General features: G+C 50.3%; 1 protein-coding gene across 1 annotated transcript; it reads left to right on the top strand.

Annotated features, from left to right (window-relative positions):
• The first annotated feature begins 16,577 nt into the window (after positions 1 to 16,577).
• On the top strand, positions 16,578 to 23,032 carry ADI1 (acireductone dioxygenase 1). The gene is made up of 4 exons (XM_060117305.1): positions 16,578 to 17,074; positions 19,087 to 19,206; positions 20,873 to 21,052; positions 22,181 to 23,032. The coding sequence occupies exons 1-4, from the start codon at positions 16,955 to 16,957 to the stop codon at positions 22,298 to 22,300; spliced, it is 540 nt and encodes a 179-aa protein (XP_059973288.1). The 5' UTR covers positions 16,578 to 16,954; the 3' UTR covers positions 22,301 to 23,032.
• Positions 23,033 to 23,494: the final 462 nt, after the last annotated feature.

The raw sequence follows: 23,494 nt of genomic DNA, 5'->3' as shown, positions 1-23,494 counted from the left end.
ATGGGCAGACACAGCTTTCAGACTAAATCGGAAAAGCAGGGTAGTGGTCCGTGGCATGTGCCTTAAAGGTGGTTAGATGTGTCATAAACTGAACATCCTTTGAGATTTGAGCATTATTTGAGGTTTTGTTAGAAGTATGCTTTATTGGACTTGATACTGTTCTCATTAGTTTTATTGCAGTCTAGACAAAAGTGTTAAGGCTTTGATTTAATAAGGATGAGTAAAACATCGGTTTAAAAATGCAGGCAAGAAGCCTAGAAGTATTCTAAGAGTTCATTTACCCTACAGTTGGCAACACTGAGTCATGATTTTTAGGTGGGCTTGTGCCTATAGGCGGATTGGAGGAGGGCATGGCTCCCTTGCTGGGTGCAGTCCTGCCAGAGCCCACGCCTCGGCAGAGGGAAGGTGGGCTGGTCTTACCTGGCGGGGCACTGTGATAGGGCCGCCTATACACGGGCAGCCCTGGCTGCCCGACTGGTAGATAGCAACAGTCATAACTTCTAAAGACCAAGATTGTAAATAAATGTTTTAAAATTGGAGGGGTGGGCTATTTTTGTTAAAAGCACTATGCAAGTTAAAAAAAATGACATGATTATTTTTATCTTTTATTACCTTTTTGTCATAAAAACATGCAGAGGGCTTCCTTGGTGGCACAGTGGTTGAGAGTCCACCTGCCGATGCAGGGGACACGGGTTCGTGCCCCGGTTCAGGAAGATCCCACATGCCGCAGAGCGGCTAGGGCCGTGAGCCATGGCCGCTGAGCCTGTGCGTCCGGAGCCTGTGCTCCTCAACGGGAAAGGCCACAGCAGTGAGAGGCCTGCTTACCGCAAAAAAAAAAAAAAAAAAAAAAATGCAGAAAACGATACAAAACAAATGTATAGCTTATTGAATTATTATTGTTATTATAAGGTGAGTACCCTTGTAACTACTACCCAGGCCAAGAAGTAGAACTTTGCCAGATGCCCAGAAGGCTCTTCATGTGCTCCTCCAGTCACAGCCCTTCCCTCCCTCCAGAACTAATCCCGACTTTTACAGAAATGACTTCCTTGCTTTTCTTTGTGGCAGTTTTTAATCTAGTCTACTCTTTTTTTAACTTGATATTTCTTTTTTTTTTTTTAACTTGATATTTCTTAAGTCTCTTTAATTTACAGGTTCCCCCTCAATCACTGTTCTTACAGTTTATCTGTTGAAGAGCCTGAGCCATTTGTCCCACTGTTTCCCACTGTCAGTTTTGTTGCTCGCGATCTCGAGGTGCTGTCCAGTGTTTTACTCTGTCCTCGGTATTTCCTGCAAATTGGCGGCTGGGTCCAGAGGCTTGATCACAGTCAGGCTCCACCCCTTGGGCACGTGTGTTATGTGCTTTCATCAGAAGGCAGAGTGGTTTTCATTCTTTTGTTGTTGGCGGCTGCCAGTGCTCAGGGCCTAAATCCATTAGTTAGGTTGCAGAATGCTGATATGCTGTCATTTTGCTTACATTTATTGGCTGGAACAGTTTTAGAAGGTACTTCCCCTCACCTAATGCTGGTGCTCAGTGTAGAATTCACGTACAAAAGGAGGGATAAATGCTAAGATTGGCTCCCGGTCATCCTAAAAAGGTAGCCCAATTAGGGGTTTTTATTTATATATTTTTATAACATGTAAACATATGTATATGTCATGAACTCATGTACTTAAGCCTGTTTTATGGGTTTCAGTCCATCGCAATTTTCCTCTTTATTGAACCCAAATTGCAGCGGCTTTGGCCTGTAGGAGGGCGCCTCTTCAAGTTGGCTCTTGATTTCTTTTGATATTCATATATGTACACATGCGTGCACAGACACACACTGACCACACACAGACACACTCATGCACAGACTGTGCACACGGTCAGAGAGAGCTTTCTTGCAGTCTGATGTGTCAGGGTGTTCTAAACCCATCTTGTACCTTTCCTGCTCTAGACCTGGAATTGGCTTTTTCTCTAAGGATCTGTAGTTTCTTTCAATGGCAAAAAGAGGTATTTCAGATCCTTGGTGCTCATTGCTACAGGGTTGGTTGTTGTTTCTAGGCCTAAAAAATACACACGTGTGCGCACACACATTTAAAGAGAAAGTGTTTTCTGAGCTCATGTTGACAGTCCTAAAACAAACTCAGGATTCCAGGGCATTCGACCTCTTCCATGTTACAGCTGTGTCTCCTACACTGAGATCCTGGTTCTCAGGCTGTGGGACTACAGAGCAGAATATTCCTTTATTACACGCTTGCTTGTTCTACTTTAACATGTACTACGTGGATACTAACCCTAATACACCATTAATTACAATGAAAACAGCACTGGAGCCACATTGTCAACTGTTACATAGTAAAATCTCTCCCTGCTGCCCTCATTTAGTCTTATTTCCATGTTCTTAATGCTCATAACCAGTGTTTAGGTCAGTGTCAGCTTGGGAACCATACTCCCTGGGCTTCTGTATGTTGAATTCAGCTTGTGTCCTTTATACTTGAAGTTTTGCAGAATATGAAATCCTTGCCTACGTTTTCTTTCCTTGAGTGTCTTAAATATTCTGTTTTCTTCCAGCATAAAGTGATGCATGAAGAGCCTGATGAATCTTATTTTCTTTCCAAGTCATGTACTCTTTTTGCTTAGATGTCCAAAGGGTTTTTTCCTCTTTCTCAAGTCAGCAGTTTTATTAGAATGTGTCACGTGTTGGTGGCCCGGGGTCAGTGTTGGCAGGTATATGGTATGCTTTTTCTGTATGTATTTTCAAATCTGCTCTTTCAAGAAAGTTTCCTTGAACTGTGGCCTAGTGCCCTGTTTGATTCTTTGCTTTGGTTTTCTTTTTGGGGGGACCCCTGTTATCTGTATGTTGAAATCTGATTTACCCATCTTCAGCATTTACCACTTTATCTTGAATCTTTTATCTGTCTTAGATTGCTTCCATGTCTTGGCTGCTGTAAATAATGCTGCTATGAACATAGGGGTGCACGTATCTTTAGAGGTCTGTTTTCAAAGAGGGCAGTTAAAGGGAAGGGGTGTGCTGACCTACGGATTCCCCCTGGCAGAATCCCTGGGTCCAGGAGGGTCCTTGCTCAGCTGAGGCTTTTGAATCCCACCCTCTGTCCTCTCAGCCCACGTCCTCTATAGCCAAACATGGACCTTCTCCAACACCACGGTGTTCTCTGTACCGGGGGTCTATATGATGAGCAGGGTGCCCCATTCAGGTATGCGACATGCTTTAACCTAACACTTTAGAACCCAGTGGCCAACTGAATGTTAGTGTCCCCAGATTCCTGTGTTGAAGCCCTGACCCCCAGTATGGCTCTATTTGGAGATGGGGGTGTTTGTCTCTTTCTGTTATGAGTGCTTGTCTTATGTTTTGTTCTTGTGTGTTTATTAAAGTCTGATGGGCACATCCTGTATTGAGATTATTGGGTAGCAAGAGGATAAAATGTAAAAAGAAGTTGGATTCAAACCAAGAAAGGAGAGAAAGGTGGTCTGGTTCTTCTCCCCATCATACCCCAGAGAAGCTGCACCCCTTATGGTGTTTTTTAAAAGGCTCTGGAAATCTTGGATCATTCAGTTACAGCCCCTTGGCCACCACGTTATCGTGACACAATGTGACGGGTCTTTTCATAAGGCCACGTAGCTTCGCCCTCCAAAGGGCCTGTGTTCAGGGTTCGTTGTCAGTAGCAGTGAATCTGCTGGGCCTCCCCCAGGACTTCTCTGTGAACAAAGTCACGAATTAGCTTGAATTTGGGAGCACGATGCTTTTCCTCTTCCTGCTAACCCCCCTTGGCATTCACCCCTGAACCCACTCAGACACATGCAAGACAAAGGGTGAGGGCAAGAGAACATTTCTTCTACAAAAACAGAGACTGCCAGCTATGATGCAACCCATCCTAAGGTTTGACCAAGATGCAGGGTGAGGCTGTACATCTTTTTATAAATTTATCAGCCGTTTGCATATATGAGTTCCTATCTAAAGAAGGTGATATCACACTTTATTCAGGGCCTCCTACAGGGTACTTCAGAAGAAGCAGATGCATAGCATGGTGACTCTAGTTAACAATACTGTATGGTATACTTGGATTTGCTAAGACAGTAAATCTCTCATACACACACACATTTAAAAAGGTAACTGAGGTGATGGATGTGTTGATTAACTTGATTGTGGTAATCATTTTACAGTGTATACATATATCAAATCACATTGGCCCCAAAATAGAACCCCATAAATATAGTCAAGTGAGCTTTGACAAAGGAGCAAGGGAAATACAATGGGAGCAAAGATAGTCTCTTCAACAAATGGTGTTGGAACCATTGGACGTCCACACGCAGAAAGTGGATCTACACTTCTCACAAAAATTAACTCAAAAATTTCCACACTCCCTAAATGTAAACTATGCAGAACTATGAAACTCCTAGAAGATAACATAGGAGGAAACCTAGATGACCTTAGGTATGGTGATGACTTTTTAGATAAAAAATCAAGGCATGGGACTCCCCTGGTGGCACAGTGGTTAAGAATCTGCCTGCCAATGCAGGGGATATGGGTTCAAGCCCTGGTCCAGGAAGATCCCACATGCTGCAGAGCAACTAAGCCCGTGCGCCACAACTACTGAGCCTGCGCTCTAGAACCCGTGAGCCACAACTACTGACCCTGCATGCCACAGCTACTTCAGCTTCAGCCCATGTGCCTAGAGCCTGTGCTCTGCAACGAGAGAAGCCACTGCAATGAGAAGCTGGCGCACCGCAACGAAGAGTAGTCCCTGCTCGCCACAACTAGAGAAAGCCCGCACACAGGACGAAGCCCCAACACAGCCAAAAATCAATCAATCAGTAAATTTATTTTTTTTAAAAATCAAGGCACGATCCATGAAAGAGATAATTGATAAACAGGCTTCACTAAGATTTAAAAGTTCTCTGCAGAAGACAACGTCAAGAGAATGAGAAGATAAGCCACAGACTGTAAGAAAATATTTGCAAAATGCACATCTGATAAAGGACTGTTAACCAAAATAGAGAAAGAACTCTTAAAATTCCACAGTAAGAAAACATGCAACCCAATTGAAAAATGGGCCAAGGACTTCACAGACACCTCACTAAAGGAGATATGTAGATGGCAACTGAGGACATGAAAAGATGCTCCACATCATACGTCATGAAGGAAATTAAGACAACAGTGAGAGACCACCACACAGCTGTTAGAGTGGCTGGAATCCAGACACCGATAGCACCAGACGCTGGTGAGGTTGTGGAGCAACAGGAACTCTCATTCTTTGTCAATGGGGATGCAAAATGGTGCAGCCAATTTGGGAGGAAGACTCTTAGAAAGCTAAACGTACTCCTAGCATATGATCCAGCAATTGTGCTCCTTGGTATTTACCCAAAGGAGTTGGAAACTTCTGTCCATACAAAACCTGCACATGGATGTTTATAGTAGTTTTATTCATAGTTGCCAAAACTTGGAAGCAACTAAGATGTCCTTTTGTACGTGAATGAATAAACAAACTGTGGTCCATCCAGGCAATGGGATATTATGTAGAGCTGAAAAGAAGTGACCAATCGAGCCATGAAAAGCCATGGACAAGCCTTAAATGCATGTGACTCAGTGAAAGAAGCCAGTCCGAAAAGGCTACAGACTGTGATTCCAACTATGACATTCTGGAAAAGGCAAAGCTATGGAGACAGTAAAAAGATCAGTGGTTATGGGGGTGGAGTTGGGGGATCGTGGGATAGGCAGAGCTCAGAGGATTTTAGCGTCGTGAAAATACTCTGTATGAAACCATAATGATGATTGATACATGTCATGATCCATGTGTCCAGACCCACAGACTGTACACCACCAAAGTGTAGCCTAGGGAGAACTGTGGACTTCGGGCAATGGTGCTGGGTCAGTGCAGGTGCATCGACTGTAACAAACGTCCTGCTCTGGGAGGGGGGATGGATAGTGGGCCGGTCTGTGTGTGGGGGAGAACATGAGAATTCTCTGTACCTTCCTCTTTGCTGCCAACCCACAGCTGCTCTGAAAGCAGGCTTGTACACTTTAAAAGTATACAATTTTATTTGTCCATTATACCTGTGGAGGGGGAGCTGCAAAAAATGTAAACAATGTGTTAGATGAATGAAGAAAAACGGAAAAGAAAGAGTATTCCCACAGCATCTTCAGAATTGCTAGTAAGTTTATTCCAGGTTAATCTTTTCAATGCAGTTATTAAGACTGATTATCATTTATGTATAGAAAAGCCACTGTCCTTTGAAACATTAGTAATTCCAGCTTACTAGGCTCTTACTGTGTTTAAAACTGCTCCCATTAACTTCCTCGAGTTGTCCAGGTATACAGTCCCGTCATCTAACAATCATCTCGTTTCTTTCCTGTACGTTATGTCGCTTATTACGGTCTCGTGTCTGATTGCCTCTCCTGGCCCTTCCTGACTGTTACCCGTTCGGGTGAGAAGCGGCGGGGGAAGGAGGGCATCAGAGCAAACGGGTTCAGTTACGTGTGCTTTCAACCTTGTCAAGTGTGTGGTGCCGTCTCACGCTTATCTTTGGCGTATCCCACCATCCAAAAGCACACTGTCGCGTTTTCCTGTAGTCGATTTTACAAAGGATAGTCCCACGGACGCCATGGCCCCCAGCCTGTGTCCCCTGCCCCGCCTCCACCTCCGCCTTTCACGCCCCCTTGGTGCCCAGATTCTGCGCACAGCCAGCCCCCCGCCTCTGCTCTCTGCCTTTTCAGGTGCTGCGGCGGCTCCTGCTTTCTCCTTTCTCGCTGTTGCTCATCCAAGAGGGCTCCTTTACCTCAGCCACCCGGCCCGGAGGTGTGCACCATGGTGGCCCTGGCTGAATGGCTGAGCTTCCCAGTCTGTGTGCTGAGGCACCCCACTGGGCCGCAGGAACTCTCCGGGGAGCTTCAGGTTCGGAGGGAAACACAGCCAGACTCCAGCCTGGGGAAGCTCGCGTTCGGCGTCAGAGCGCGCCTTCCAGTGACTCACCCCCTGGCGAAGCGGCTGTTGGAGCGGCTGCTGGCATAAGAAGCCAGTACTTGCCAGGACCGACCGAAAGCCACGTGTCCACCCTGGGAAGGGTCCGCCGGGCCCGCGTCCCGGTCGTCCACAGGTGTGTTTGCTAAGGAGTGAAACAGAAATTTCTTTTGATACATGTGGATTCTCTTTTCTAATGACTAAATTGCTGGGCATAAATATTAGTTGTTTAGACCTAACTGTTCATCCGGGAACTGTCAGGTATTTGTTTTGGCCTGGGGGGGCATGAAAACATTTACTGAGACATTAAGGATGCAGTGAATGGAGAGAGTTCCAGAAGCTGTGGGCTCTCCTGGTAGTTTTCTTACGGTTCCATATAAATCATTTCCTGCGTGTCTGTCTTTCCAGTTGGAATGTGAGTTTCCTGTTTGGGGGAGATTTTACATTTTTGCGTCTGTAACAAGGGCCTCCGTCGCACCTGTATTTCCCTCTGGGGTTTAGACGTGTCCTGTCACATCCCAGTGCCACGTGGGCCCTGCCAGCGTCGCCTGGTTGAGGGTCATTGAGACTGAGAGCCCCCAGGGAGGGCGATCCCAGCACCGCAGTTCAGCAGCTTGAAGATGCTCGTTATTTGAGGTTTCAACATGTCTGAATTTGGGGTGCCTTATGGTCAGGGATGTGTCTCTCTTTAGCCGTCTCTTCACTCTTTAGGGGCCGTGAAATAACTGCACTATTATGGTTGGGGGGTCTTGGATGTGTTTGAATAGGCGACTCAATCCACACGCAGTGTCTCGGGTTTGGGCGCTAGGGTCCTCCTGCAGCCCACCCTGCCCTGAGTGTGGAGGAGCTTCAAGTAGAAAACGGACCCAGCCGCCGTGCATCTCCTGGAGGGTGTCCGGGTGCTGAGAGCTCCCGGGTGCAGAGGCCACGTGGTCTGAGTCTGGGAAGTGGGCTGGGGCCAGGGGACAGGACACGCGGGAAGAACCGCCCCCACCTGGGGAGAAGACAAGACGGGCCACAGCGGCTCGGTCAGGGGCAAACAGCACTTCTCAGACAAACATCAAGTAATCAGGGCCCGGCTGGAGGACGTGGAGCTGCACGTGTGCACGGGTGCCACCATGGGCTGAACTGTGCCCCAAAAATTGTATGTCGGAGCGCTGGTTCCAGCACAGAATGTGGCTGCGTTTGGAGACTGAGCCTTCAGTGAGGTGGTTGCATTATAATGAGGCTGTTTGGGTGGCCCTCGTTGCACAGGGCTCCGAGATGCATTTGCAGCGGGAGGGCTGCGTGAGGACACAGCCAGCAGGCGGCTGTCTGCAGGGCAAGGCAAGAGGCCTCCCAGAAACCAGCCCTGCCGGCATCCTGATCTTGGAGCCCCAGCCTCCGCGACTAAGGGCAGGGAAACCTCTCTGCTTAAGCCCCGGGGCTGTGCTGGTCTGCTTTGGCAGCCCGAGCAGACGGGTGCAGATACACACATGAACGTTTGGAGGATTCCATTCCAAAATAGAAATGGCGACCGCAGGTGGTGGGGTCATGATGACTGCAGATTGTTGACTGAGTTATTGTTGCTAAGTTTCTCAACTAACTTGTGTTACGTGTTTAATACAAACACGTACAAATTGGACATAAACACTGAGGAAGGATCACCTCAAACCTGTCAGAATGGCTCTCATCAAAAAGAACACAAATGGGGACTTCTCTGGCGGCCCAGTGGTTAGGACTCCAAGCGTCTACCGCAGGGGACACAGGTTCGATCCTGGGTCGGGGAACTGAGATCCTGCATGCCCCGCAGCCCAGGCCGAAAACAAACAAAACCCCACAAATAAAAAATGTTCGCAGGGCTTCCCTGGTGGCACAGTGGTTAAGAATCTGCCTGCCAATGCAGGGGACATGGGTTCGAGCCCTGGTCCCGGAAGATCCCACATGCCGCGGAGCAACTGAGCCCGTGCTCCACAACTACTATGCCTGTGCTCTAGAGCCCGCACAACTACTGAGCCCGTGAGCCACAACTACTGAAGCCCGTGCGCCTAGAGCCCGTGCTGCGCAACAAGAGAAGCCACCGCAATGAGAAGCCCGCGCACCGCAACAAAGAGTAGCCCCCGCTGCTCACACACAGCAACGAAGACCCAACGCAACCAAAACTAAAAAATAATAATAAATTTATTTTGAAAAAATGTTGGCGAGGGTGTGGAGGAAAGGGAGCCCTCCTGCACTGCTGGTGGGAATGGAAATTGATGCAGCCACTGTGGAGAACAGTATAGAGGTTTCTCAAAAAACTAAAAACAGAGCTCCCATATGTAGAGCTAGAATTTCGGGCTTTGTGCCCCGGCCTCTAGTTTGCCATCTGTCACTTGGGAACTTGTGCTGGGCCTGGGCGGGGCTTTGGGTGGAGCTGGGAGGGACCCCAGAGACAGCAGTGAACAAAACCTGGGCGGAGCCTAGAGGAAGCTGGGCCCCAGCAGAAGGCGGTGTCCACCCGTCCCCCACCACAGCGGGGAGCCGCCCCGGGCTCAGGACGCGGCCCGCTTCCCGCCTGCGCTCACCCTTGCTGGCTCCGGCGCCTGTGAGACACAGCTGCCCGATGGGCACGGGGTTTCCAGCCTGGACCCTCCCCAAGCCCGGGCCGACTCTCCTCGGCATCTGCCCTCAGACCCCTGGCAGACCTGTCAGACGTGCGCACAGCCAGGCAGTCGGCTTTGCCTGCACCCAGCCCGCCGCGCCCAGGCCTTCCTCATCTCAACGCGGCGCATCCCCTCTCTGCGGGCGGGCGCTCAGGCCGAAACCCTGGGAACTGCCCTGACCCCCATGCCTGGTCCGTTCCCCGTCGCATCCTGTTGGCCTTCATGTAAGACAGATGCAGAGTCGGGCCAGTGCCCCTCAACCACAGCAGGCCCACCAGCCCGGGACCCAGCTCGGGTCCTGGCTCCCCGCAGACTATGCTCAGCCCCCCTCGCACGCGGGGGGGCCGCCCTCCCCCTCCCTCCTCCCCGCCCTCTCCCTCCTCCCCGCCCCTCCCCTACCTCCGCCCTGCCCTCCCCTCCTCCACGCCCCTCCTCCTCCCACGCCCCCTCCACTCTCTCCTCCCCGCCCTCCCGCACCGCAGCCCCTCCGGGCGCCGGGACCCCGCCCTCAGGCCCTGCCCTTGCTGTTCCTCAGCGGCGCACTTCGGCTCCAGCAGCCCTCTGACCTGCTCCATTGCCTCCTCCCCACACCTGCTCAAAGGTCATTTAACCTGGAGCCTTCCTGGCCACGCCTCAGACGAGTGCAATTCTGCTTCCCCGTCCCATGTGCCAGCTCCCTGTCTCCCTCTCTCTCGCACACACGTGTGCGCATACACACATGCACGGCGCTGGCACTTTTCTTCCTCTTCACCTGTGTCATATTCCTGCCACGATCTGACCCACAGCCTGTTGCTTTTCGCTTGTCCCCCTTATTCGAACTTACGCTCTGTGAAGCCAGGGAGGTTTTTTTTTTCCTGTTTGCTTACTGTTGCATCCCAGGGCCTAGGACAGCGCCTGGCACAGAGCAGGTACCCGGTAAATATTTGTTGAATGAGTTGCAAAACAGAGCCTTATCTGAAGGGTCTGAGCAGAGCAGAAAACCAGGGGCAGGGACTCCCCTGGTGGCGCAGTGGCTAAGAATCCGCCTGCCGATGCAGGGGACATGGGTTCGAGCCCTGGTCCGGGAAGATCCCACAGGCCGCGGAGCAACTAAACCCGTGCGCCACAACTACTGAGCCAAAGTGCTGCAACTACTGAAGCCCACGTGCCTAGAGCCTGTGCTCTGCAACAAGAGAAACCCATGACCGCAGCAAACACCCAACGCAGCCATAAATAAATAAATAAATAGATAGATAGATAGATAGATAGATAAATAGATAAATAAATAAATAAGAAAGAAAGAAAGAAACCAGGGGCAGGCTCTCGGCCGGAAGTAGGAGATTCGGAACAGCATGGAGCAGGCCGACTGAGGACGGGGAAGGGGCGGGGCGGGGCGGGGCCGTCTCGGAGAGGACACCAGCTCCCCGCTGATTCCTTCAGGGACAGCTGGACCCAGCCCAGCGTTTAGGGGATCAGCTGTTTAAGGGCCCAGATGTGCTGAGTCACTGCATACTTACTTGACCGGTGGGAATCTGTCACTTCGGCAAAAGTTTTACTTTTCATCAGAGTGAGATTTGCTTTCTGAAAAATTATCCTTATAGTTCAGATTTCAGTATCTATTATTTATACAGTCTTGTGGTTTTTATTACTAAGAAGATTTAGTCCTAATACTTACTTTACTCAGTTGGCCTTCTCGTGTTTCTGCTTCCTGCCCCCAACATGGGCGGGGTTAAAATTAAAAACAAACGGAGACCAGCCCTGAGCAGACAAAATGACTTTGGCCACACAAACAAAGCTTAATTTAGCTTATTTTGTAAGACCACCTTGATCTGGGTCATTTCTTGCTTAGGCCTCTGCAAATCACGGGCAAAACTCAAATGGTTTCCCTCAAATTGGTTATGAGGTAACCACTGACCAATTCCCTATCTTTTAAAAACTTTCTAGTGTTCTAGCCAATCACTGTGAAGAGTCAGCAGTCACGGCCTCCTTGCTACACCTGCTGCTTTATAACCATACACCCCAGCTTCCTTCTGTGTTTGTTTGTTTCTAAATTTTTATTGGCATATAGTTGATTTATAATGTGTTAGTTTCAGGTGTACAGCAAAGCAAATCAGTTATACATATACATATATCCACTCTTTTTTAGGTTCTTTTCCCATATGTGTCATTACAGAGTATTGAGTAGAGTTCCCTGTGCTATACAGTAGGTCTTATTCATCTGTTTTATATATAGTAGTGTGTATATGTCAATCCCAGTCTCCCAGTTTATCCCTCCCCACCTTTTGTGTTTTGGTTGGAGTCCTCCTGGTTTTCAGACTCTTTTTGGTGTGTGCACAATAAATGGTTACTAATTACCACTCTGGTGCTGCACTGGTTTTAGTTCTGATATTTCTGAACGTTTGACAGTGTTTACCAGAGACTGTTCTGTGGAACATATTTAGAATTAGTGGATGCCGCTCTAGAATGGGGACAAGCTTTGTCACCATTAGACAATTTCTCCATGACAAACATCACCAGTTTTCAGAAGAGAGATAACATCAGCAGAGTTTCCTCAAAGTGTTTGACCTCAAAACCCTTTTTTTGAGTCATTTTCCTCAACATATGTGACTTGGAACACATTTGGGGAAAGGCTTTATTGGAACAAGTGTTTTGGGGACAGTAGGATCCCAAAGATGACAAGTGAAGATGGGAGAGGTGACCTCACACCGGAATAAACATTCGGTTTTATTTTCATCCTGGAGGCACGAAGGTTTGCGATAATTCACTGACATGCTGTAAATACGCCTGCATTTCCCTCCCAGGAAAAGGAGGCTAAGGTTGTGTGGATGTCTTCGACCTCATTTCAGAGATGTATTAAGATCAAGAGAAACGTTTTCCTTTTAATTAGTTTGAACAAAATTTTGCTGACTGGGGTCTCTAGGCAGCTGGTCCTGAACGTTCCTTCTTTGTTAAGAAATCCAGACTCGTGCTCCCTTTTTCAGCCGAAAAAATTTACATGCACAGATGGCTTGTTTCTCAGTTCAAAATCCCAGAACTTTTTGTAAAAATTAGTATCAGAATTTTTCAAATATACACACAAAAAAGAACAGTTTCATAGGCATCCAATTCTCAGTCACCCAGCTCCATTCTATTAAAGTTCTTGTCCTTTTATGTGCTGAGTTAGTGAACTTGCCAGGTCTTCTTGACTTGTGGGATCTGGGGCCGTCCCACTGGTTTCATTCCGTAGGTCTTACTGTTAGCTCTACATTTATTGATGGACGGACCCTTGTGTTTCACAAAAAACTTTTATTTCCAGCACTCTCTTTTAAAACGCTCCTGAAACAGTGCTTTTCGCCCAGGTGCTCTTTTGTAGCTTCTAGCTGTTGCCATGTCCTCCATTATTTATTACGCCCAATCTCCCTGAACATTTTTTATATTTTCCGGAAAGCCTTCCAGGTTCTTCCATTTAAAGACATTCACTCAAGTTTGGCCCTAATGGGAGAGGAGTTTAGACACAGCCTCCTGCTGTGGAATTGGGTTTGCTGTGGCATCGCCTGGACTGGGGTTAGCCTGAGGGCCCGGGAGGGACGGGTGCTGAGCTGAAGACACAGAAGGATGAGAAGCCGAGAGCTGTTTTGCTCACCTCTTTCATTCTCTCTTTAGTAGAAACTCTCCAAAAGTAGGAGAATTTGGCAGTTTGTGTTTTTCGTGAGCATCCGCTGCGCTGTCTGCCCAGCTGTTCCTTCTTTCCTGGGGCCACGCTGTCTCCCTGCCCATCCTGAGGCTGTGATGGGGCTGCCAGGCTCCGGGCTTCCCTGACGGCTGCCCACGTGGCCACAACCGGGCCTCGGGCTCCCAGAGAGACCCACGGCGTGGACGCGTGGCTCTTGCTGGGCCACCTGGAAACTTCCATGAGACTGGATGTCCAGACACTACATCAAGAGCTCCTTCTCCCTGAATTACAAGCAAACCGTTTCAGAGCTACTGGTGGCTGTTTCCTGACACGTACAAAAAGCTCATCCCGGTGGATGAGAATTAAGCCAAAGCACAGAGAAAAGCTAGTTGGGATGTGGAGAGAGAGAGAGACAGACAGACACAGGCAGAAACAGAGTTGTTAAGTTCCTCCGAGCCCCAAATCCAGTTGCGCTCAAGGCAAGGGATGCTCTAACGTTTCTCAGTATTGTGAGCCAGGACCTCTGTTTTGTTTTGTCTGCTTAAGCAGCTTGTTGGATTTCTGTCACCTGCACCCTAAACAACAGAGCTGAGGGCTGCATTTTTTTTTTATTTATTGAAATATAGTTGATTTACAGTGTTGTGTTAGTTTTAGGTGTACAACATAGTGACTCAGCATTTTTGCAGATTATACTCCATTGTAAGTTATTACAAGACAATGGGTGTAATTCCTTGTTGCTTCTCTATTTTACCCATAGTGGTTTGGGTCTGTTCCAGAGAGCTGCGTTTCTAAAGGGCAGGTGAGCAGAGGAGAGCAGCTTGGTGAGGATGCCAGGACAGTACCCGCTTCCCCCCGGGCTGCGTGTTGCAGGAACGGGCTGAAGCCAGGTGGGTCACATTGTTGCTGCCTGAGCGTGGCTTGGGCCGCAGCACAAAACTACCAGCAGTGATCGTGTCCTTCACAAGACAAAGCAAACAAAGCCCCGTTTCTCTTAAGAATGTCCTGATGAAGTGGTAAAAATTGTTAATTTTATTAATCTTGACCGACCCCCCCCCCCCCACCGCCAGTAGACATCTTTGTAATACCTCTGGGACAAAGCAGGAAGCATACAGAAAGCATCTCTACTGTTCGCCAAAGTTCCCTGGTTGTTCTGAGGGAAAAAGCTCTTGTATGATTGAGCTGCAAGCTGAGCTTGCCACCAAATAACTATGGTTATTCCAACCAGGGTGTTTGGCTTCGTTGCTGCGTGCAGGCTTTCTCTAGTTGCGGCGAGCGGGGGCTACTCTTCGTTGCGGTGCGCGGGCTTCTCACTGCGGTGGCTTCTCTTGTTGCGGAGCATGGGATCTAGGTGCACGGGCTTTAGTCGTTGTGGCGTGTGGGCTCAGTACTCATAGTGCAAGGGCTTAGTTGCTCTGCGGCATGTGGGATCTTCCCAGACCAGGGATCAAGCCCATGTCCCTTGCATAGGCAGGCAGATTCTTAACCACTGCACCACCATGGAAGTCCTGAACCTGTCTTTTAAGAAAACAACTGACAGGACTTCCCTGGCGGTCCAGTGGTTAAGACTGTGTGTTTCCAATGCAGGGCGTGAGGGTTTGATCCCTGGTCGGGGAAGTAAAATCCCACAAGCTGCACCATGAGGCCAAAAAATTTTTTTTAAAAAAGGATATTTACACTGAAAAATGGAAGTATGCAGGAGAAAAGTGCTTGGAGAAAGGAAGAGCAAGGAAGGAAGGTGGGACAACTGCATGTCAAAGCCCTGGAAGCAAGGAGGAGCGGGAGATGCAGGCGGAGGCCCGGGCATGCGGAGGGCAGAGAACAAGAGGGAGAGGTGGTCAGGCGCCAGCCACACGGGCCGTGGAGCAAGGGCAGAGTTAGCAAGAGGGTTAAAGTCGAGCAGTGACATGATCTGGTTTGTGTTTTTAAATATACGCTCTGCATAGGACGGACTGCAGTGGGCAAAGATGGAAGCAGGCGGTCAATTTCAGTTGTCAGCTCCATCAGGCAAGAAGGCAGGCAGGAGGAGGGGGACGCAGCGATGTGAGTGGATTTGCGGTGTGTTTGGAAGGTCAAGTCCACAGGATTCGCTGTAGGTAGGACTGGATGTTGAGGGTGAGGGAGAGGAAACAGGAAAACCCCTAGGCTTTTGGATCAAGGCACTGGGCAGTTGGTGCTGCTGTTTACGGAGCTGGCAAAGGATAGAGAGAAACATGTTTGGATGTGCGGGACTCGAGAGGTCGGTTTGGCCACGTTGGTTTTGCGGTGCTTATTAGCCCTGGGACACTCCACGATGTCGTGGTCATGCCCAGAGGAGCCAGAACTGGGGCGGGGGGGCGGGGGGGGAGTAAGGAACGGGCTGAAGGAACAGGGAGTGGCGGCTGTGATGAACTGGCTGATAAGAACAGAGGCTGTGATTGGATCTGGGAACCTGAGGGAGTGGTGACAAGGGTGAGGAGGGGAGGAGAGAGCAGTGAGGGGCAGAAACAACGTGGGCAGTGGTCTTACGTGGAACCCTGAAGGATGAGCAGTGATTGTTGAGTAAGGCGCTGGAGAGGCAGGCTCTCTAAGAAGGATGTGGGCATGCACGTGCCCACACGTTGCGTCCTGTGTTTGCAGTCAGGGTGCAACAGAACCGAATTGAAATAAAAGTGTGCTCTTCACACAGTAATTCTGGAGGTTCTAGAGTCAGCTGTATGCTTTGGGGATGTGCTGTCTGAGAGCAGTCCAGCCTAAGTCCCACACGTGATCTAGTTACTTGATTCCCTGTTAAAGACACTGGGGTGAATGGCTGAGATAAGCTGATCTCTTTGATTGATCGATTTGAAGAGATAAACCTAGGCTGATTGAGCAGCTGGATTTTTTTCCCCCTTGTCAGCTAAACTGATTAGAAATTCAAGGATTGGGAAGCTTCTATTTATTATAGGACATGACATTATATAGGGAAAGGAGATGAGATGAAAAAGGGAAAAGGGAAGCAATTTAAAATTATAGGGTGGTATTGCAGACTTTAGATATTGTAAACATGGGTGGGGGGATGGAGAGTACAATATCCCACCCTGAATGATGCCGGGGGTCCTCTGTGGTGATTTGATCTGGCTTCAAGCCACAGCGGTGCACCATCTCAGTGGCACTGGCTTAACAAAAATCACTTTTTTTTTTGGCATTTGCTTTCTTCGCTGTAAAATACAAACTATTTAATCTCGGTATAAATTGCTTCACAAGATGGCGTCTGGATGTTCAAGGAGACTGTAGCCCTCATCCCGCGAGGCATGTGCTCGGTGCTCGAGGGCGCTGAATTTGACCCGATCCCGCGCACCGGGAACACAGTGCCAGCCAAGCAGCCCCTCCCCCGGACGACTGAGTTCACGCAGGGCTGGGCCACACTCGGCCTCCTGCACGAGGAGCTGATTGACAGCCACGGGTGGGCGGTTGGCCCCGCTCAGGTTCGGCTCCGGGTGGTCACCGGGCCTGAGCCGAGCCGGCGGACAGCCCTCAGGGGACACCTGCCCCGCGCTCGGAGCCCATCCGCCGGCCCGCGGGAAGGAAGCCCTCGGCCCGGGGCCTTCGGAGCGCGTCCCGCCCGCTTTCCTTTCCCGCGCCGCCCTCCCTCCCTCCCTCCCGGAGGCTCCCGGGGGAGGGGTCGGGGGAGGGGCGGCCCGCGCGGGTCCGGGTGCAGGTCCCGGGCTCAGACCGGCCCGAGCAGGTCCAGGGTCAGGCGGTGACGCCGCCCCCGGGCCCGGCCATGGTGCAGGCCTGGTACATGGACAAGTCGGCCGACGACCCGCGGCTGCCCCACCGCGGGGAGCCCGCGCGCCCGGTCGGCCTGGAGCAGCTGCGCGGGCTCGGGGTCCTTTACTGGAAGGTACGCGGGACCGGGGGCGCGGTCGGGGTCTCGCGGGGCGGGGGCTCCGGGGTGGGGTCGCGGGCGGCGGGGAGAGCCCTCCGCTCATATCCCCGAGTTCCCGCGCGCCCCGCGCCCCGCGCCCCGGGGAACAGGGGCCGCCGCCATGATGGGACCCCGTGCGCCGTGCGCATGCCTGGCGGCGGGGCCGGGGGTCGGCGTCCAGGCCGTGGTGCTCACTGCGCATGCTCAGTAGCGGGGTTGCGGGGGTTGGGGGTGTCGGCGCCCAGGGAGAGGCGGGGGGGCGGGTGTGTGCGGTCGGAGCGCGGCGGAGGGTCCGGTGCCGGCGGGGTCGTCGGCCGCCCGGGTTCAAGGCGGGACGGGCGGGGCGGGAGGGCTTGGGGTCCCTGCAGGGCCCGCGGCGAGTGCGGGTCTCCGGGGGAGGGGCCGGGGCGCCCCCCACGATCTCCTGGAAGGCGGCGTCTTCAGGGCAGTATCGCGTCTGTTCTGAGAAGAAAATAAGTTAGTTTTACCGCAAATCCCTGCACTTCGGGTTTCGCGGTACATGTGACATTTTAAGAGCAGGTGTGAGACAGTGGCCAACTTCTGAATGTACCCAGAGTACACAGTAAGACGCTGTGAAAGTCACCCTTGCGGTTTTCCAGGAGATCAAACCCAGTTTCTCCTGCCTTCTCGTTGTGCTCTGGATGGTGAGGCAAAGGGCTGTCGAAATTAAACTTCGATTACTCTGTGTATTTTCGTACCTTTCTTAATAATCACCGCCCTTGAGCAGCGACAGCAGGGGGAGCCTTTTTGCCTGTTCTGTTAGTGCCGCCACAGGGCGGTAGGAAGCGCTCACGCGCTCAGGGTTTGAAGGTGGATGGAGCACTGGTGCGTACTGTGTGGATCTGCTCATCCGGAGAGTCGCCTTTTAGCAGCTAACGTATCGCTGACTAGTACTTTGAGGTACTCTGAGTTTGCTCTTCAGTAGTTGGGATACCATGCGCATTTTATTGCAACATAAGGCAAAATATGTGAAATTCTTTGCCAGTGGTTTTAAGGAGGAGTTCATAGTAATGGTGTCTGGGGCCCAAGGGGTGTGGTTCATGAAGAAGATGACCTTAGGGGGCTTCCCTGGTGGTGCAGTGGTTGGGAGTCCGCCTGCCGATGCAGGTGACACGGGTTCGTGCCCCGGTCCGGGAGGATCCCACATGCCGCTGAGCGGCTGGGCCCGTGAGCCATGGCCGCTGAGCTTGCGTGTCCGGGGCCTGTGCTCCGCAATGGGAGAGGCCGCAACGGTGAGAGGCCCGCGTACCACAAAAAAAAAAAAAAAAAAGATGACCTTAAAATTGGACGTTAAACAGTTGATGGGATTGTGATAAGTGGAAACAGGGAAAGGCCGTTCCAGGCGTAGGAAGGTGTCAGGAGCAGGGGTGTGGGGCTGTGAAGCATCAGGTGTTTTTGAAGAGCAGCCCACAATCGCATTTGGTTTAGAATGTAGGTGTTTTAAAAACAGGGAATAGGGAACGAGGAGTAGAAAAGGCAGTCCGGAGTAGAAAAGGCAGTCCGGGCCGGGTGGTAGAAAGCCTCTTGTCTCTGTCTAAGGGATTTGCCTTTTATTTGTAGGCTCTGACAGCTTCAGGCCCAGGGAAGCAGAATAACCAAAGAGATGCCATCGAGAGATCAGTTAGACTTGCACAGTGGATTGGTGGCAAAGGAACAGGACATGGCAGTGTGGACAGGCTTGAGGCGATGAGAGCTTCCCCTGGGCTCCTGGCGGTGGGACTGGAATCCCCCAGGCAGGGGCCTTGCAGAGAAGGGAGGTGGGAATTCAACACAACTGCGTAGTTCTTAGCTGTTATGGAGAGTGGGAAAACCATTAAAAGAAATAGGGAAAGGAGGGGGAGAAAGGTTGGTTTAGTCTGGACAAAGGACTAGATGATAAATTTGGAGTATAATCATATTGGAGATCCAGAAAGAGAATGTTTCGATGCATTCATGTGACCTCCTGTTTGTGTTTTAAACTCTTTTAGCTGGATGCTGACAAATATGAGAATGATCCAGAATTAGAAAAGATCCGAAAAGAGAGAAACTACTCCTGGATGGACATAATAACCATATGCAAAGACAAACTACCAAATTACGAAGAAAAGGTGAAGGAGCTCTAAATTATTTGAAAAGGGGAATCATTATATTTGCTACTAATAAACACAAGCCTTTCTTTCCTTTTTAATGTCTTCATTTTGGTTTTATATCAGAGTAATGCTGGCCTCATAGAATAGGCTGTGAAATACTCCCTCCTTTTCAGTTTTTTGTAAGAGTATGTTTAGAATGGGTTTAATTTTTCCTTAAATGTTTGGCAGATTAACCAGTGAAGCCCTATGGGCCTGGAGTTTTCTTTGTAGGAAGGTTTTTAGCTACGAATTCAATCTCTTTACCAGATATAGGGCTATCCAGAATATCTGTGTCTTGAATAATCTCAAGTAGTGTGTGTCCTTCAAGGCATGTGTCCATTCCGTCTGAGTTGTCAGCTTTAGTGGCGTGAAGTTATTCAGACTCTTCCCTGATCATCCTCAACATATCTGTAGAATCTGTACTGCTGTCTCCTTCATTCCTGATATCGGTAATTTGTGTCCCTTCTCTCCTTGGCCCAAGTCCTGCTAGAAGTTTATCAATTTTGTTGATCTTATCAAACAGCTTCTGGTTTCATTGATTTTTCTCTATTGTTTTTCTGTTCTCTATTTTCTTGAATTCTGCTCGTCTTTATTTGCCTTCTTCTACTTACCTTGGGTTTCATTGCTCTTCTTTTTCTAATTTTTTAAAGTGGATGCTGAGGTCATTGACATGAAGCCTTCCTTCTTTTTTTTTTGCGGTACGCGGGCCTCTCACCGTTGTGGTCTCTCCCGTTGCGGAGCACAGGCTCCGGACGCGCAGGCTCAGCCGCCATGGCTCACGGGCCCAGCCGCTCTGCGGCATGTGGGATCCTCCCGGCCCGGGGCACGAACCCGCATCCCCTGCATCGGCAGGCAGACTCTCAACCACTGCGCCACCAGGGAAGCCCTGAATATTTTTATTATAAAACATGAGAGGGATAAAGATCTGAAAAACACAAAAGTACATTTGGACAGGTGGAAAGTGTTTGTTGAGATAGTGACTGCCTTCCTCAGATGCACACGTGGCTTCTGATCTGCCCGTGTGATCAGTGCGACTGCCGTGTGCATTTGATCTCGTGGTGGTGTGTGTGTGTGATCACGTGATGTGTGTGATCAGCATGATGGGGTGTGTGTGATCACGCGATCTGTGTGTGCGTGTGATCAGCGTGATGGTGTGTGCGTGTGATCACGTGATGTGTGTGATCAGCATGATGGGGGTGTGATCACGTGATGTGTGTGCGTGTGATCAGCATTATGGTGTGTGCGTGTGATCACGTGATGTGTGTGTGTGTGTGTGTGTGATCAGTGTGCCTGCCGTGTGTGCTGCAGGAGCCAGGATGTCTGCGTGGGAGTCTAGGCTCTACACACCCAGGCTGTGTGATGTTGGGCTGGCGACCTAGCCTCTCTGAGCCACATCCCTCATCTGTCCAACGGGGGTGACAGAGAGCACCTGAGTCAGTTATTAATATAAACCACTGAGAACGTTACCCGGCACGCGGTAAGCGCTGTGTGTCCCTTCTTTCTTTTCCCGTTAGTCCACCGGTCGGTTTCACAGAACATTCTAGCTCCCGCCCCCTTGTACGTAGGATATTTCTTATCTGTGGAGCGCATGTCTGGCACCTCAGTCCTGGTCTTCACGGCTCACGAGAACCCCCTCCTGCTCTAGATTAAGTTGTTTTATGAGGAGCATTTACACCTGGATGATGAGATTCGCTACATCCTGGACGGCAGTGGGTACTTCGACGTAAGGGATAAAGAGGACAGGTGGATCCGGATCTTCATGGAGAAAGGAGACATGATCACTCTCCCCGCCGGGATATACCACCGCTTCACACTGGATGAGAAGGTGGGCCTGCCGTCTTCTCTGCTGGGGCCTGGTCTGTGCATGGACGTGGACACTCAGCCCTGCGGCGTGAGGCGAGGATGCTACCTCTGAGCGAGTGGCCGGCGCCGCGGGGCCCCCCGCCCGCCCGGGCCCGTGCCCGCAGGTCGGCGGGAGGCATCCGTCCGGGGGTGTGGCTTTGTGCGGGTCTCAGGGTCACTGCTCCCTCATCATTTTAAGAGCATTTCAGTTGGGCCTTAACAGTCGTGCACTAGAGCCACCGAGACCGGCCGCAGAAGCAGGAACAGGGCAGCTCTGAGGGTCTCTGGGTGTGATTCGGACGAATCTGTGATTTAAGCACGGTTTTTGGCTAGGAAGTGAACACGCTAGGTTTAGAGCTCAGGATTATGAGGGGTGTGTGAAGAAGAGTCGCCTTGTCACCCCTGTTCCCAGCGCCCAGTATCTCTCCCTGCAAGTAACCACTGTTACGTCCTTAAAAATCTCCTTAGAGCGATGTCACCCGTATCAGGCTAACGTGAGTCAGTATTCTTTCCCTTTTCCTCAGGAGGTAGCCGACTTCTGTAGGTGGGGCTGCATTTTCCTTTTTTCTGCTCGCGGTGCTTTGGGGTCGTTTCGTTTCAGGATGTAAAAGGCCTCGTTCCTGTTTACAGCTGCCTGGTGTCCACTGTGGGACGTACCCTGATTTATCCCACTGACGGGTGACCCCTAAAGATGGGTACGCCAACTGTTTCCAGTTTTTTGCTGTTGTAAACGGTGCCGTCATAAGTAACCTCACACATTCGTCATTTTGTACTTACGTGAGTGTACCTGAGGGATAAATTCCTGAAAGTGAACCCTGGATGGACAGGTGTGCACGTTTCTACCGTGACGCAGGCTGCCCTCCCTTCTATTTCGTGGGAAACCGGAACCAAAGGAAGCAGGAGCGGAGGAGGGGCACACGCCCAGGCGGGGTCAGCGCTCAGCTCGAGCTGCAGATGCTTTGGCCACCCGAGCACGAGGCCTTCTCCCCGTGGCACCGACGCTGCCTTTCAGAAGATGGAAGAAAGTGCTAAGACCCAGGGATAAAATGGCAAGGAGCGTTAACCTCCGTAGCTGGTCTAACCATTGCTGCTGTGTTTGCTTGTTTTCTAGAACTACGTGAAGGCCATGCGGCTGTTTGTGGGAGACCCAGTGTGGACGGCGTACAACCGGCCGGCTGACCACTTCGAGGCCCGCGGGCAGTACCTAGAGTTTCTGGCGCAGACGGCCTAGCGGTGCCCTGGGGCCTGGCGCACCCCGGCCCCCCTTGTGAAGGTCCCAGACCTGATGGCAGCAGAAAATCAGTCGTATTCTCTTTGCTTTTGTGTTGTAGACTTGAGGCTAGGTGAGCTTTTCTCTGCAAGATTGTTGGATCAGAATACGTTTTAATGGGAGCAGCTGGAGAACCGGTTTGTACTGGAAGCACCTGTGAAGATCTGGGCAGATCCGCTCATTTTCCCTGATTCAGGATCAGTGGTCAGTGGCCCTGTGTTAGCTCGTGCCTTCAGCTGTGACCCAGTGAGTTTCAGTGCCCCAAACGCAGCCACTTAGCTGCCCCATCTGGACCCGATTCTTGGACTTTAAGCAGATACCAGGCGAGGCCACGCCTACCCTGTGCGGAGGAGTGACAGTGGATGACAGAAGTGGGCAGAGAGAAGACGCTTTTCTCCCAAAACACGGGGGAAGCTGGGTAGGGGGTGCCGTGGGGGATGAGCTGGCGTGCTAGGGGGACCCTCGCTGGATTATGCCACGTTCTTGTTCAAGATAAACTAGCTGCCTTCATGTATGCTTGTGGCTTGGAGTTACCTTATATTCTGGTACATGTGGCTCCTTAAAATCATCCCATTGAGATCCTTTGTGGGATTGTATGTGTGTATAATTAATTTTTACTTTATCTGGGTTATTACTTGTTCCAGGTGAGATTTCTACGTTAAACTCCCTACAGTAAATCTCTTTTACAATCAAGCCTTTGAATTTTAACAGAAAAACTTGTACCTTTTTTTTTAGTTAACAATTCTGAGATACAATTATACATAATTCGCTATAATCATAGAAAAACCCTAAATTAACCTCATACTTGAAGGGCAGTTTGCTTTAAGTATTTTTTTTAAACTGGATTAAAAATCTTTAGTTAAAAGTGATCTGTTGGGACTTCCCTGGTGGTCCAGTGGTTAAGACTCTGCACTCCCAATGCAGGGGACAGTGGTTCGATCCCTGGTCTGGTCTAAGATCGAACTGGGAACTAAGATCCCACATGCTGTGCAGCGCGGCTAAATTAAAAAAAAAAAAAAGCGATCTGTCATCATTTCCACATTGTTCTTGGGGGCGTGTGTCCACGGCATAGAGGAAGTTCCGAATTTTAGGATTAACGTGTGCGCCGGCAGCACGACCATAACACCACCAGCCCCCCAGGGCCCCGCGTGCTGC

This window comes from Mesoplodon densirostris, chromosome 14, assembly GCF_025265405.1.
Source record: "Mesoplodon densirostris isolate mMesDen1 chromosome 14, mMesDen1 primary haplotype, whole genome shotgun sequence".
In the NCBI taxonomy this organism is placed as follows: domain Eukaryota; kingdom Metazoa; phylum Chordata; class Mammalia; order Artiodactyla; family Ziphiidae; genus Mesoplodon; species Mesoplodon densirostris.
Note: the sequence above shows the minus strand (reverse complement) of the source record. Positions and strands in the feature narration are given on the sequence as shown.

Excerpts from the sequence above, each read along its gene's own strand:
- ADI1 (XM_060117305.1), top strand. The coding sequence starts at position 16,955 with ATGGTGCAGGCCTGGTACATGGACAAGTCGGCCGACGACCCGCGGCTG. Across the intron at positions 19,207-20,872 it reads TACCAAATTACGAAGAAAAG|ATTAAGTTGTTTTATGAGGA; the intron begins GTGAAGGAGCTC and ends CTCCTGCTCTAG. Across the intron at positions 21,053-22,180 it reads GCTTCACACTGGATGAGAAG|AACTACGTGAAGGCCATGCG; the intron begins GTGGGCCTGCCG and ends CTTGTTTTCTAG.